We start from the raw sequence: 15,148 nt of genomic DNA, 5'->3' as shown, positions 1-15,148 counted from the left end.
ACCTTGTGTTAAAAAGCATATGAAAAAGGACACTATCTTGATCTTAATTTAGAAATCTTTGTTTTATGTTTTATTTTATTTTTGCATGATATGAATAATGTTTAAACTGAATAAGTACATGCGCACATTGAACGAAGCCAGTAAGCTCTGTTTAAATCCATGCTGAAGATTAGAAATCAGATATTCGAATATTACTTTGATTTAATTGTGGAGATACTATACTAACTTTAAAGCTGCACTCTCACAGATTGAACGTTTTGAAAACATTTTTATTTTTTTGCCTTGGAACGAGCCAATTTATGCGAAAATGCATGGAAACCTGTGATACTAGACTGCTGACAAAACATTAGATTGCAGATTTTTTTAGTTAAAAAATTGCTGTTGTATGCATTTTTCTTAAACCGTGAGTAACTGTTTTAGCCATTAAAACATTAATTTAGGAACAGAAATATGAAAATCAGAGATCGGATCTTTTGTCAGCAATCTTTTAGCATTGGTTTGCAGATAATTACGAAAAAAAATGCTCTTTTAAAGACAAAATGTTGTAAAAACGGTATATCTGTGAGAGTGCAGCTTAAAAGGCGAAGAGTCAATAAATGTTCAAGTCAAGATAATATAATATATAGAATGTTCCATCACAAATAAATTGCGACGCTTGCTCGCTTATGCATACTTTTTCTCTTAAAGATGCACTCTTACTCCCAAATAAGATTTACCACATTTAATATTATTGTTTTAATAGTCCAAAAAGGATGAATAAATGTCAAAAACGATGGTTCTTATGAAGGATACTGAGTTTAATTTTAAATGAAATGCGCATAAAATACAGTATTTCTACCTATGAGACAAAAGTAGACCACAGTAAATCTTTTAGCATTCACCAATCATTTAATATTTTTGTGCTTTTTGATTTTAAATGCACGGTTACAATCTTGTAATCAGTAATTAATATGTTTCATAAATGCATTACATAGTAAGTTGTTAAAGGTTTATCAGTCAAAATTGATGTTTGTTATACTTGTGTATGTATTGATTTTGAATAAGAGTGTCACTTTAAAATAATTTCCCTCGCAAAAAAGGATGTCGCTATCAACATCGGTTTTTACAAAGCATACGGTATACGTGAGGACGGGCATTTATACACAGGCTATCTATACATGTACATGCTTGATATCTGTTACGCTAAAGCAAAATAAACCAACTGTAGTGAATGAACGTTGAGTATATATAAATCAACTAGGGCAGTCATTTAAGTATAAATTCTTAATTCCTTTTGTGTGTGATTATAAACTAATAAAAGAAGGAACTATAATACAATCACAAACTGTTCATGATGTCCACTTCCGGTTCCGTGGCCGTGTTGGGCGCTGGAGTGATCGGTCTATCCACGGCCGCCGCAGTCCTCGACCTTTTACCCGATGTCAAGGTCACCGTGATGGCGGACAAGTTCGGCGCGGACACGACGAGCTACGGAAGTGGCGGTCTGTTTGTACCGTCGTTGTTTTCGGCAGGAGAGGATAATAAACATAGATACAGGTGAATAAGAATTTTGTATGAACCATGTATGTATTGCATAAGGGAGCTACGTTAAAATCAACCCATTTAAGCAGTAATATGATTCAAAATATTTTTTATCAAAGGGTGCTTTTCGACTCATTCGGAACTCCTCGGCCATTTTTATCGAAAATAACCTCGGATGTATGCCGGTACATCAGTTGAAGTAGTTCGTAACTTTTTGAATTCTATCATAAATTAAATGTAGTGTTTTAGAGTTGCATAATCTATATTTATTGATCTCAGTTTAAATTGATTGCCAGTGAAGTGTATTATTGCAAACATAATTAAGATTCCCTAGAGTAATGCACCAGTCAATTGTTACCACGGCCCCCAGGTCCGGGGAATAGCGGGGACTTTGACTTTCGGCCCAGCCAACCCCGGGACGAACTGATGGTCAAATCCCCGCCAAATGCCCCCGCACTCCAGGGAGCCTAGGTAAGGCAAATTCCCCGCTATATTTTGCGCGAAGACAAAACCACCGCATTCACCCGGCACTGCGGGGCCACCTGAAAGGTTAAAACACGGCCCATTTCCCCGGCTATCCCCGGTATACCCCCGGACCTGGGGGCCGTAAACCGTACATCCGAGGTTGTTTTCGATAAAATGGCCGAGGAGTTCCGAATGCTTTTCGACTCAATCTATAAATAGTTGTTATTGTTTGTTTGATTACACAACTAATTCGGCATAAGCTGGGTTGTTTAGTAACATAGATAGTAACTTCCTTAGTGTTTGTTTTGCGCGAATGTCTCTGTATCAGCTAGCACGCATGTGCGAACGTCTAAAAAGGCCACTTAATAAAACAAATTTCGGGAAAATTGGCAGCCTTATGGCAGGGTTCGATTCCCCACCGCATCACTAAACAAATACTAATCGTCTTCCGGGATGGACGTTAAATGGACGGGTCCCGTGTGACAGTGCTATACATTGGTGCACGTTAAAGAACCAGGGTAGCTCTTACCAGGTTTACATTCTGTCTTTGCACTATGTTCCAAAAAAATATAACATGACTAACGCTCTTGTCGGAGCACTCGCCAAATGGGCAAGACCCGAGGGCGAGTATAGATAAGCTTACACAGCTTGGCAGTATTTTCGTCAGATGCTTTGTAAATGAATCCGTCCGGCGATCGCATTGGCAGAGCGATGAGAGTAAACACTAGTAGAATATAGTTAGCATATCCTGATCCGCGTTCACGTGTATACGACTGTATAATATGAGTTTTACGGAAAACCAACATAATGTCATTTTATATTTCCAGGCAATGGATGAGGGAATCGGGAAGCTACTTTCGCGAGCTTTTGACAGGACCAGAGGCCGGGGTGGCAGGGGCCATGGCTTTGTCCGGATTTCTGCTCGCGAGGACGGAAGAAGACATTGAAGTAGAACCACCTTATAGAGATGACGTCATCAGTTTTAGAGAAATGACTAAACAAGAACTTCACAGGCTTGGGTTATCGGAGTACAAGTATGTTGTATTGAAAACGTAAATTCAATTGTTAGTCAAAAAGTTGTTTATACATGTATAAATAATCCGCAAACGTCATGCCGTATTTAGGCCGCTAGGCCACAAATCTTATTAATTAAAATCATATCGTGACGTTCACTTCATTTCATTGCGCTGTATACGGCATTAAAACGGGCATTGGGGTTCTGATTTTAATGATATTTCTACCCCATCAGACCCGTCTTTTAAAATAAAATGCACCCCCCCCCCCAATCAAATTTAGCATGTAATGGTTGTAAATTATGAGAATCGATTTGATTTGACGTATTCAGCTCTGTTTGCAATGAATATAATCAAATGTCACGCTGAACTTCAAGCCACTGGGCCGCTAGGCCACCAGGTCGCTTATTTGAAGCCGCTTGGCCAACAGGCTGCTTATTTCAAGCCGCTAGACCACAAGACCGCCAATTTCAAGCCGTTTTGCCACAAGGCGAATTCCGAAATTTTGAATTCTCATCGTCTTTACAGTTTATTACATCTAGGATTGCTATATTTATTATCAGATGTTTATTATATTTTTCAGACACGGTTATGCGATAACGACCTACATCATAAACCAGAGCAAATACCTGCAATGGATGCAGAAGAAGTAGGCAGAGTTTATGGACCATTTGTAACATAATTATGCATATTCATACATTGCACATTAATTTTAATAGCAACTTTATGAATGAATGGAATGAATGAATGCAACAATAATTCACATTGCTACATTAAAGCTGCACTCTCACCGATTCACCGTTTAGGTCACTTTTTATATGTTTTTTTTTCTTCGAATGAACCAATTTTTGCGTAAATGTCTGGAAACCAGTGATATATGACTGGTGACAGAATATCTGATCGCAGTTTTCATATTAACGTTCGAAAAATGATATTTAATTACTAAAAGCGTCACTAACGCTTTAAGAAAATGAAATTTTCAGCAGTTTCCCTCAGAATTGAGATTTGTTCTATTGTTATGTGAAATGACTGAATTGATGGTATTGATACCAGAAATCAACTGATTTTGAGACAAAAAAAAATGTCAAAACTGTCAATCTGTGAGAGTGCTGCTTTAACATGTAAATAATGTGTGTGAAGTTGGCTCAGCCATCGGCAATCGACAATCGACATTCGATATTATATAGCAAATCTTCAATGTCGTGATGAATTGTCGAGCTGGACGTAATTCTAGCTCGACATTCGATATTATATAGCAGATCTTCAATGTCGACCTGGAACGTCGAGCTGGACGGAATTCTAGTTCGACATTCGATATTATATAGCAGATCTTCAATGTCGACATGGAACGTCGAGCTGGACGGAATTCTAGCTCGACATTCGATATAATATAGCAGTTATTTAATGTCGACCTGGAACGTCGAGCTGGACGGAATTCTAGCTCGACATTCAATATTTTATAGAAAATCTTCAATGCCGAGCTACCATGTCGAGCTGGACGGAATTCTAGCTCGACATTCGATATTATATAGGAAATATTCAATGTCAAGCTGCTATGTCGAGCTGGACAGAATTCTAGCTCGACATTCGATATTATATAGGAAATATTCAATGTCGTGCTGAATTGTCGAACTGGACGGAATTCTAGCTCGACATTCGATATTATATAGCAAATCTTCAATGTCGAGATGGAATGTCGAGCTGGACGGAATTCTAGCTCGACATTCGATATTATATAGATAATATTAAATGTCGAGCTTCAATGTCAAGCTGGACGGAATTCTAGCTCGACAGTCGATATTATATAGCAAATCTTCAATGTCGAGCTGCAATGACGAGCTGGACAGAATTCTAGCTCGACATTCGATATTATATAGCAAATCTTCATTGTCGAGCTTCAATGTCGAGCTGGACGGAATTCTAGCTCGACAGCCGATATTATTTAGCAAATCTTCAATGTCGTTGCATTATGGCTTGACCCCACCGTGAAACTTTAACGTCTTTTTGTATCTTAAAATGCCAAAACTGGCAATCAATTTTATTTACCTGCATTTCCTTCAGAAATATACAAGATACATTTTTTTTAATTTAAAGTCTTGTGTATGATAACAAGAAAACATGGATACAAATATCGGAACAAGAAGCTAACAAAGGCTGTTGCTTGTATATTTCTGAAGGAAATGCAGGTAAATAAAATTGATTGCCAGTTTTGGCATTTTAAGATACAAAAAGACGTTAAAGTTTCACGGTGGGGTCAAGCCATAATGTAGCCATGGTTTTTAAAAATAATTTAAATAAGGAAATTAACAATTCAGGGGTCAAACTTCGATAAAAAACAACAAGTATTTTTTAAGAAAGTCTTAGATCCCTTGCAGCTCGACATAGAAATTAGCTATATATATTTGAAATATCGAGATGGATACCGTCCAACTCCACATCCATATCGAGCTGGACATTGAAGATTTCCTTTAATTATATCATATGTCATGCGGAAATTCCGTCCAGGTCGCAATTCGAGCTCGACATTGAAAAATTCCTATATTTTATCGAATGTCGAGATAGAATTGCGTCCAGCTCGTCATTTCAGTGCGACATTTAATTTTCCCTATATGACATCAAATGTCGAGCTAGAATTCCGTCCAGCGCGACATTGAATATTTGCTACATATAATATCGAATGTCGAGCTAGAATTCTGTCCAGCTCGACGTTCCAGGTCGCCATTGAATATCTGCCATATTATATCGAATGTCGAGCTAGAATTCCGTCCAGCTCGACGTTCCAGGTCGACATTAAATATCTGCTATATATTATCGAATGTCGAGCTAGAATTCTGTCCAGCTCGACATTGCAGCTCGACATTGAAGATCTGCTATATAATATCGAATGTCGACCTAGAACTCCGTCCAACTCGACAATTCATCACGACATTGAATATTTCTTATATATTATCGAATGTCGAGCTAGAATTCCGTCCAGCTCGTCATTGCAGCTCGACATTGAAGATTTGCTATATAATATCGAATGTCGAGCTAGAATTCCGTCCAGCACGACATTGCAGCCCGACATTGAAGATTTGCTATATAATATCGAATGACGAGCTAGAATTCCGCTCAGCTCGACATTGCAGCTCGACATTGAATATTTGCTTTATAATATCGAATGTCGAGCTAGAATTCCGTCCAGCTCGACACTGCAGCTCGACATTGAAGATTTGCTATATAATATCGAATGTCGAGCTAGAATTCCGTCCAGGTCGACATTGAAGATTTGCTATATAATATCGAATGACGAGCTAGAATTCCGCTCAGCTCGACATTGCAGCTCGACATTGAAGATTTGCTTTATAATATCGAATGTCGAGCTAGAATTCCGTCCAGCTCGATATTGCAGCTCGACATTGAAGATTTGCTATATAATATCGAATGTCAAGCTAGAATTCCGTCAAGCTCGACAATTCATCACGACATTGAATATTTCCTATATAATATCGAATGCTAGAATTCCGTCCAGCTCGACATTGCTGCTCGACATTGAAGATTTGCTATTTAATACCGAATATCGAGCTAGAATTCTGTCCAGCTCGACATTGCAGCTCGATATTGAATATCTGCTATATAATATCGAATGTCGAGCTAGATTCTGTCCAGCTCGACATTGTAGCTCGGCATTGAAGATTTGCTATATAATATTGAATGTCGAGCTAGAATTCCGCCCAGCTCGACGTTCCAGGTCGACATTGAAGATTTGCTATATAATATCGAATGTCGAGCTAGATTTCCGTCCAGCTCGACAATTCATCACGACATTGAATATTTCCTATATAATATCGAATGTCGAGCTTGAATTCTGTCCAGCTCGACATTGTAGCTCGACATTGAAGATTTGCTATATAATGTCGAATGTCGATTGTCGATTGCCGATTGCTGAGCCAACTTCACACACATATGAAAATACCAGTTTGCTGCACCATTAAACATTCATTCTCCAAGTGACACTACATAGATTATATAGATAAACAAAGATATAGGATCTTACATAAGTTGCCTTTTAAAATTAAACATTTAAGAAACGTGTTTTTTAAAACTTTGTAATAAATTTTGCAACGAATGCAAGTTTCATTTTATTACTTGACACTTTCGTCGCCCAAAACTAATATTATATTCCATTTTTTGGTAAATGTTTGCCATGCACCACAAGCTATGCATTATCACCACAATGTTCATAAAGTCGAGCCTTAGTATAATGCATTAAAGTGACCGTCATTCAAAATCAAGATATACACACACATATCAAACATACATTTTGAAAGATAAAGCTTTAACTACTTACTAAATCATGCATGGAAAATACTAATTACTGATAACAAGATTGTAACCATGTATATAATAGCTGAAAACACAAAAATATTAAATGGTTGGTGAGCGCTAAAAGATTTACTGTGATCTACTATCATCTCATGAGGTAGAAATACCGTGTTTTCTGCACCTTTCTTTCAAAGTAAACTCAGTATCCTTCATGAGAACCACAGTTTTCGATATTTGATTATCCTTTTAGATACATTTACATATTTGTATTAATTGTGGTACATCTTTCTTAAAATTGTTAGAATACAACCTTTTGTTAATAAAAATGTCACAAATATGTGAAGGAATTGCTAGGATGTTTAAGATTGTCTTATTTTACACGTATACTAATATTCAGAAATTTTATAGTTTTATTAAACAACCACGTTTCCTTGCAGTCTTGAAAAAAGGGGCGTGACGTTTATTCAGAAGAGATTCACGGATTTATCAGAGGTTGTATACATTACAAACACTAAACATGTACAATACATATATTAATTTTATATTTGTAATTTCATTGATAAATCTCTGTAAAATCACCGGAAAGCATAGTATAGATATAGGATATAAATATTTACGAGTGGCAAAGCCACGAGTGAAAAAATACTTTTTTTATGTTCAAGATTTTTTTATGTTCAAGAGTTACCCCTTTTATAACGTTTCTTAATATTTCCAACTTTCGAATAGTCGCAATAGACTACAGTCACAACGTTTGTCTTGGAAAATTGTTTACTCTGTTCATATATGGGCATAGAAAGACCTGACACAAAGTTCATGTTTGCGAGAAGTCTGCAGGTCGTATAATGAGGATCCATACGCATCGAACTTCTCTCAGACCAACTGTTCGATCACTTGACAAACGCCCAGATACCTCAAGAAGTATACGACATGATAAATCATTGCTTCTACCTCTTTCACAGCTGTGCGGGCAGTTCGGGGCAGTGGTGAACTGTACAAGCCTCGGCAGCCGGGAGCTTTGCGGGGACCGGAAATTATACGCACTTCGAGGACACATGGTTAGGGTGAGGTCAATTTACCACTTACACCAACATTTATTTAGTTTAAATAATACAAAATTCATTTTGATTTTGAGGTCATTGAAACTTTATGTCAACTCATTCCTCATTCTTCCAGTGTTGTACTTACAGTGTGTGTATACCACGTGATAAATTGCGTCATAAATGCTACATCGGAAGGCAATATTCTGATTAAAACAACAACTTTAAATACAAATAACTTCACTATTTCTTCACCATTTTTAACGAAACATAGCGCAGTCTACGCCGCTTAAGGAGCCCTGCCTTCGGTCTTTTACCACAGTTTGATTGAGAGTTTAGTTTCTTTAAACACCTCGACATACCTTTTTCACAATGCGGCCGTCTGACGGAGCACTGTCAAAACATTATTTTGGAAACAAGTTTGTCGAAGTAGTTGATGAAACTAATGACCTTAACAATTTTTGGTAAAAAACAAATGCGGGGCTCTTAAAGCGGCATAGACTGCCCTTTGTTTTATTTAAAATGGTGTAGTAAAAGAAAAGTTATCTTTGATTTAAGTCTTTATTTTCAGCAAAATGTTGCCTTCCGACGTAGCATGTATGACGTAATTTATCACGTGGTATACACACACTGATTTAGCTCGTGTATAGTTAGCATATGCGTTATCGTGATGAGCTCGATAGTCAATATGAAGACAGCTATCACCCTCGTGTCCATTTCCTGGATAAAACCAGTTCACTTGTCTTTTTGAGACGCCAATTGAAAATATCCTTGGGCTGTTCGAATCCAAGACCTCTTGAGTGAGAGGCGGAACCTAAACCACTTGTATGGCCACTATCGTGTATATTTAGCAACCTTTTTGCATTAACATGAATACTGACCTTTCATTTTATTTTAAAGAAATCAAAGTCTGATGTATTAAGTAAACTTCAATGATTTATATCGGAAATTGTACTTGTACATTTCCTACTTTTTATTTCGCAGGTCCGTGCACCGTGGATCAAACACTGGGTGTACGTCGACCACGACACATATATCATTCCGGGGTATGGTGGTACTGATATATTATTCCGGGGTAGGGTGGTACTGATATATTATTCCGGGGTATGGTGGTACTGATATATCATTCCGGGGTATGGTGGTACTGATATATCATTCAGGGGCATGGTGGTACTGATATACTATTCCGGGGTATGGTGGTACTGATATATTATTCAGGGATATGGTGGTACTGATATATTATTCCGGGGTATGGTGGTACTGATATATTATTCAGGGGCATGGTGGTACTGATATATCATTCCGGGGTATGGTGGTACTGATATATTATTCAGGGGCATGGTGGTACTGTTATATTATTCCGGGGTATAGTGGTACTGATATATAATTCCGGGGTATGGTGGTACTGATATATTATTCAGGGATATGGTGGTACTGATATATTATTCCGGGGTATGGTGGTACTGATATATTATTCAGGGGCATGGTGGTACTGATATATCATTCCGGGGTATGGTGGTACTGATATATTATTCAGGGGCATGGTGGTACTGATATATCATTCCGGGGTATGGTGGTACTGATATATTATTCAGGGGCATGGTGGTACTGTTATATTATTCCGGGGTATAGTGGTACTGATATATAATTCCGGGGTATGGTGGTACTGATATATCATTCCGGGGTATGGTGGTACTGATATATTATTCCGGGGTATGGTGGTACTGATATATTATTCCGGGGTATGGTGGTACTGATATATCATTCCGGGGTATGGTGGTACTGATATATCATTCCGGGGTATGGTGGTACTGATATATTATTCCGGGGTATGGTGGTACTGATATATCATTCCGGGGTATGGTGGTACTGTTATATCATTCCGGGGCATGGTGGTACTGATATATCATTCCGGGGTATGGTGGTACTGATATATTATTCAGGGGTATGGTGGTACTGATATATTATTCCGGGGTATGGTGGTACTGATATATTATTCCGGGGTATGGTGGTACTGATATATTATTCCGGGGTATGGTGGTACTGATATATTATTCCGGGGTATGGTGGTACTGTTATATCATTCCGGGGTATGGTGGTACTGTTATTTCATTCAGGGGCATGGTGGTACTGTTATTTCATTCAGGGGTATGGTGGTACTGTTATATCATTCCGGGGTATGGTAGTACTGATATATCATTCCGGGGTACGGTTTTACTGATATATCATTCTGGGGTATGGTGGTACTGTTATTTCATTCAGGGGCATGGTGGTACTGTTATATCATTCCGGGGTATGGTGGTACTGTTATTTCATTCAGGGGCATGGTGGTACTGTTATTTCATTCAGGGGTATGGTGGTACTGTTATATCATTCCGGGGTATGGTAGTACTGATATATCATTCCGGGGTACGGTTTTACTGATATATCATTCTGGGGTATGGTGGTACTGTTATTTCATTCAGGGGCATGGTGGTACTGTTATATCATTCCGGGGTATGGTAGTACTGATATATCATTCCGGGGTACGGTTTTACTGATATATCATTCTGGGGTATGGTGGTACTGTTATATCATTCCGGGGTATGGTGGTACTGTTATATCATTCCGGGGTATGGTAGTACTGATATATCATTCCGGGGTGCGGTTTTACTGATATATCATTCTGGGGTATGGTGGTACTGTTATTTCATTCAGGGGCATGGCGGTACTGTTATATCATTCCGGGGTATGGTGGTACTGTTATATCATTCCGGGGTATGGTGGTACTGTTATATCATTCCGGGGTATGGTGGTACTGTTATATCATTCCGGGGTATGGTGGTACTTCGATTTTGAAATAAAAGTAAACTCGGACGATTTTAGGTGATTGATGGGTGATGTGGGGGGGTGTCCCGGTTCCATAAGTGATAACGTAAGCGGGGAAGTAAATTTTCTATTAAAAACATGTGTATACATCCAATAATCACTATTAAACAGTACTGTTATCATTACGCAAAGAAGCGAAAGGTTATCAAAAGGATAACTTTTCAATTTAATCAGTTTTTTTTGCAATAAGTCTGTTATTTGAAAATTTCTGATTTTCAAGTGAAGACCTGGTTGCTCTTGGTGGTTCTAAGGTGGAAGGGGACGAGACTCTGATCCCTGATCCCGCGAGAGGCCGGGAAATAAGGGATCGATGTGAGCGGCTCTGTCCCGCCATTAAGGTACGTCATACACTCGCTGATATACAATTACTTATGCATTTTAGGGTTTACAATGAGTTTCATCGGTCTAAATATAGGTTTAAACTATTATTCGTAAGAATGTACTCTTACTCTCAAATAAAATTTACCTCAGTTAATACAATTGTTTAAATATACCAAAAAGAATAAATACATGTAAATAACTACTAGTATGTTCTTATGAAGGATACTGAGTTTGATTTGAAAGAAAGGTGCAGAAAACACAGTATTTCTACCTTATGAGACTACATTAGATCACTGTAAATCTTTTACCATTTACCAATCATTTAATAATTTTGCATTTTCAGCAATGAAATACACAGTTACAGTCATGTTATCAGAAATCAATATTTTCCATAAATGCATTATTTAGTAAGTAGTTAAAGGTTTATCACTCAAAATTTAGGTTTGCAATTCATGTGTATGTATTGATTTTGAATAAGAGTGACACTTAAGTTATTTTTTATACATTACACGATCGTGGAGTTTGCTCTAGCCAAGAATCACAAAGTGAATATAGAAAAAAGTGTAATATGGGTGACCTGTAAATCAAGTTCACACATGAAGAAAAAACCCTGTTTATCGCTGTCATCGATTTGCATTTTTTTTCTTTTATGAGTCACGTGAAACTAACTTCTGAAGGGGCGGGCTCTTTGCCATGCAAAGCATCAATATATGTACAGCTTGTATTATTTTCATTTTAACCGGCCTATTTAATGCACCAGTCAATTGTAAACACGCCTCCCCCCCCCCCGCCCCCCCCCCCACAGGTCCGATGAATAGCGGGGACTTTGACATTCGGTCCAGTCAAGTCCGGGTAAGATCCCCTGCGGGGATGAACTGCTGGTAAAATCCCCGCCAAATGTCCCCGCACCAAGGGACCCCGGGTATGGCCCATTCCCCGCTATTTTTTGCGCGTAGACAAACGCATTCACCCGACACTGCGTGGCCACCTGAAAAGGTAAAACACGGCCCATTTCCCCGGCTATTCCCGGTATACCCCGGACCTGGGGGCCGTGGTTACAATTGACTGGTGCATACTTCGTTGCGTTAAATAACGCTTGCAACAACGACGATGTGACAAACGAAGCTCTTTGAAGAGTTGAAATGAAGCCGTCGTTGAGGCAGTATATGTTGATATTCTCTTCGGTACAGAATGTTTTGTGCGATCGTATTTTGTTAAACTGCTTGACGAGCACATTTTTCTAAGATTAGACTTCTGGAAAAAAATTCAAATATCAACTTATTTATGAGACATTTAGGAAGTACCTATCTGTGAAACAAGCTTTGAGCTCTGGTCCGTATAACAGAAGCATCATAAGAAAATTTTAACATTTTTCAACATAAGTGAGAACATTGAAATTGTTTGTTTTTTTGGGAAAAAACCCCTCAGTATTCAAGATTTCTTCTTAATTTAAAAAACAACAACTGAGTTTGCCATATTGTTATTGCAGAATATACTAGTACACTACGCATAAAACTCTCTACCAGTGAAATAAAACAGCCAACGAAATTAATTAAATGTAAGGAATATGTACAATTTCATCTTAAGATGCTTCTATAAAATGACTCCTTTATAATGTACTTAAGAGTCGGACACGACTAGCTAAACCACATCGGAAAAGTCTCAGTAAATTGAACACTCTTAACATGTACTTTTCCTTTTGATATGAACAAAATCCACTTTGTTTCTGAGGTTTCCATTATGAAACCGCCCTCTCCCCTCTGGGGGGGGGGGGGGGGGCACATTACACGACATTCTCAGTAAGTCTGTTATTACTGTCTAGTGTGCGGAAGCTGACCACGAGTGGGTAGGCCTGAGGCCGTGCAGGAAGGGTGGCATCCGCCTGGAGATTCAGACATTGTCAACCGGAGGCAGATCAATGAAGGTCAGTCGTGAATTCAACATTTTTTATTTATTCGCTTAGTGGATCGCGAGTGGTTAACGATATGATTATGTATTCTTAAGTTTTATAGTCTACCTTAATGTTTTATTAAACGTTTTTTTTCAATGAAGGTTATTCACAACTATGGGCACGGAACAGGCGGTGTCGCATACTCCTGGGGAACCGCCCTTGAGGCCGCGCGCTACGTCCGTGATGTCATTACGCCTGGTGCCCGGCTATGAGGTGTATCAAAGATTCATGACGTCATTACGCCTGTTGCCCGGCTAAGAGTTGTTTCAAAGATTCGTGACGTCAGCATGCCTGTTGCACAGCTCTAGGGTGGTGCATTGAACCACAGGTGTTTCTCTCTAAAAAAAAATCTTATATATATTATATAGACAAGGGGTTAAACTCAAATTTTGCAATCCCCCAAAAAATGAAGTAAACAAGGTATTACAGTTAAATTAATGTTTTTGTTATAAATAAAGTGACTAATGTCAATATACAAATGACTTTTAAAAGACCGAAATCAACAGAGTATTAAATTATCCATAAAAATCCATATATCATCGCATTTGGACACACGTTCGCAAAAATCCAATATATGAAATTACCTCAGTAAATATCACGATGCGTGTAATATTGTACGATTACATGTATCCAGTTCGTTGAAGTATCATAAATTTGAACACCAACCACTTTGTTCGTTGTAATTGAATGATTTACACCACTATAATTGGCGAAAAACAAACATCGAGTTTATTTTTGTCTTTCCTCGGCCATTTTGATTTCCAACACTCCACACAGTTGTATCCAGCGTTTTCAATGGCTGATGACTGGCTCCGTCACGGCGGTGGTTTTTACAATAGCCAATAAATTAATTCGTAACAAAGTTTAACGCACGCGCAGAAAATGGCGAGTTTGACAGATTAACTATGCTGAGGGAATTTTCGGTGTTTTGTGCTCTTCTTCGGAATGCATCGGTAAAAATTGCGCATTTATTATTATTATTATTTGTTATTTTAATGAATTATAGCGTTAAATATTCGTCATTTCGTAGAAAAAGGTACATTTACCTACGTTGTTTCCGTTTGTGTCAGGATTGCAAAATTTGAGTTCAACCCCTTGTCTATATAATATATATATATATATATATATATATATATATATATATATATATATATATATATATATATATATATATATATATATATATATATATATATTTCGAGAGAAACCCCTGTGCATTGAACTATGAAAAAAATGCATTTGTAGAATTCATATTTACTTTTTTGGTGTTTTGCTGTGATAACTTAACTTTGCAAATACGAAAGCAGAACACGACCGCAAAAATTGATTTCACTAATTGTTATTAGCATATGCAGATAGTCCACACTTTATTATGCTTAATGTAAACTCACACGGTAGAACTTTGTTAAAATATCCGAGATATAAAAAAAGTTAAATATGTTTGTCTCACGATTATTTTTCCGAATAATACTCGTATTCGTAAGGAAAGATGGTAAGATTATGTAGCGTAATACTGCGAGTATTCAAAATGATCTCAATGTCAGCTGTGTTCAATACTACTTTTTTATATCTTTTGTCCATCGAAGCCGGATCACTCTTAATCAAATCTTTACCAAGGGCGTGATTTGGAGGCCTTCAACACAGCAATGCTACATTTCAACATTGTA

At 37.8% G+C, this 15,148-nt stretch overlaps 1 protein-coding gene across 1 annotated transcript; it reads left to right on the top strand.

The window, feature by feature from the left end:
* The first annotated feature begins 1,204 nt into the window (after positions 1 to 1,204).
* Positions 1,205 to 14,567, top strand: LOC128206617 (D-aspartate oxidase-like). Its single transcript, XM_052909198.1, has 9 exons — positions 1,205 to 1,536; positions 2,814 to 3,020; positions 3,583 to 3,648; positions 7,742 to 7,796; positions 8,264 to 8,365; positions 9,326 to 9,387; positions 11,430 to 11,547; positions 13,353 to 13,454; positions 13,583 to 14,567. Exons 1-9 carry the CDS (start codon positions 1,331 to 1,333, stop codon positions 13,691 to 13,693), a joined length of 1,029 nt encoding a protein of 342 aa, XP_052765158.1. The 5' UTR covers positions 1,205 to 1,330; the 3' UTR covers positions 13,694 to 14,567.
* Positions 14,568 to 15,148: the final 581 nt, after the last annotated feature.

This window comes from Mya arenaria, chromosome 10, assembly GCF_026914265.1.
Source record: "Mya arenaria isolate MELC-2E11 chromosome 10, ASM2691426v1".
NCBI classification, from domain to species: Eukaryota; Metazoa; Mollusca; class Bivalvia; order Myida; family Myidae; genus Mya; species Mya arenaria.
The sequence above is the reverse complement of the archived record's forward strand: the minus strand, read 5'-3'. Positions and strand labels throughout refer to the sequence as shown.

Excerpts from the sequence above, each read along its gene's own strand:
- LOC128206617 (XM_052909198.1), top strand. The coding sequence starts at position 1,331 with ATGATGTCCACTTCCGGTTCCGTGGCCGTGTTGGGCGCTGGAGTGATC. Across the intron at positions 3,649-7,741 it reads CTGCAATGGATGCAGAAGAA|TCTTGAAAAAAGGGGCGTGA; the intron begins GTAGGCAGAGTT and ends GTTTCCTTGCAG. Across the intron at positions 13,455-13,582 it reads CCGGAGGCAGATCAATGAAG|GTTATTCACAACTATGGGCA; the intron begins GTCAGTCGTGAA and ends TTTTCAATGAAG.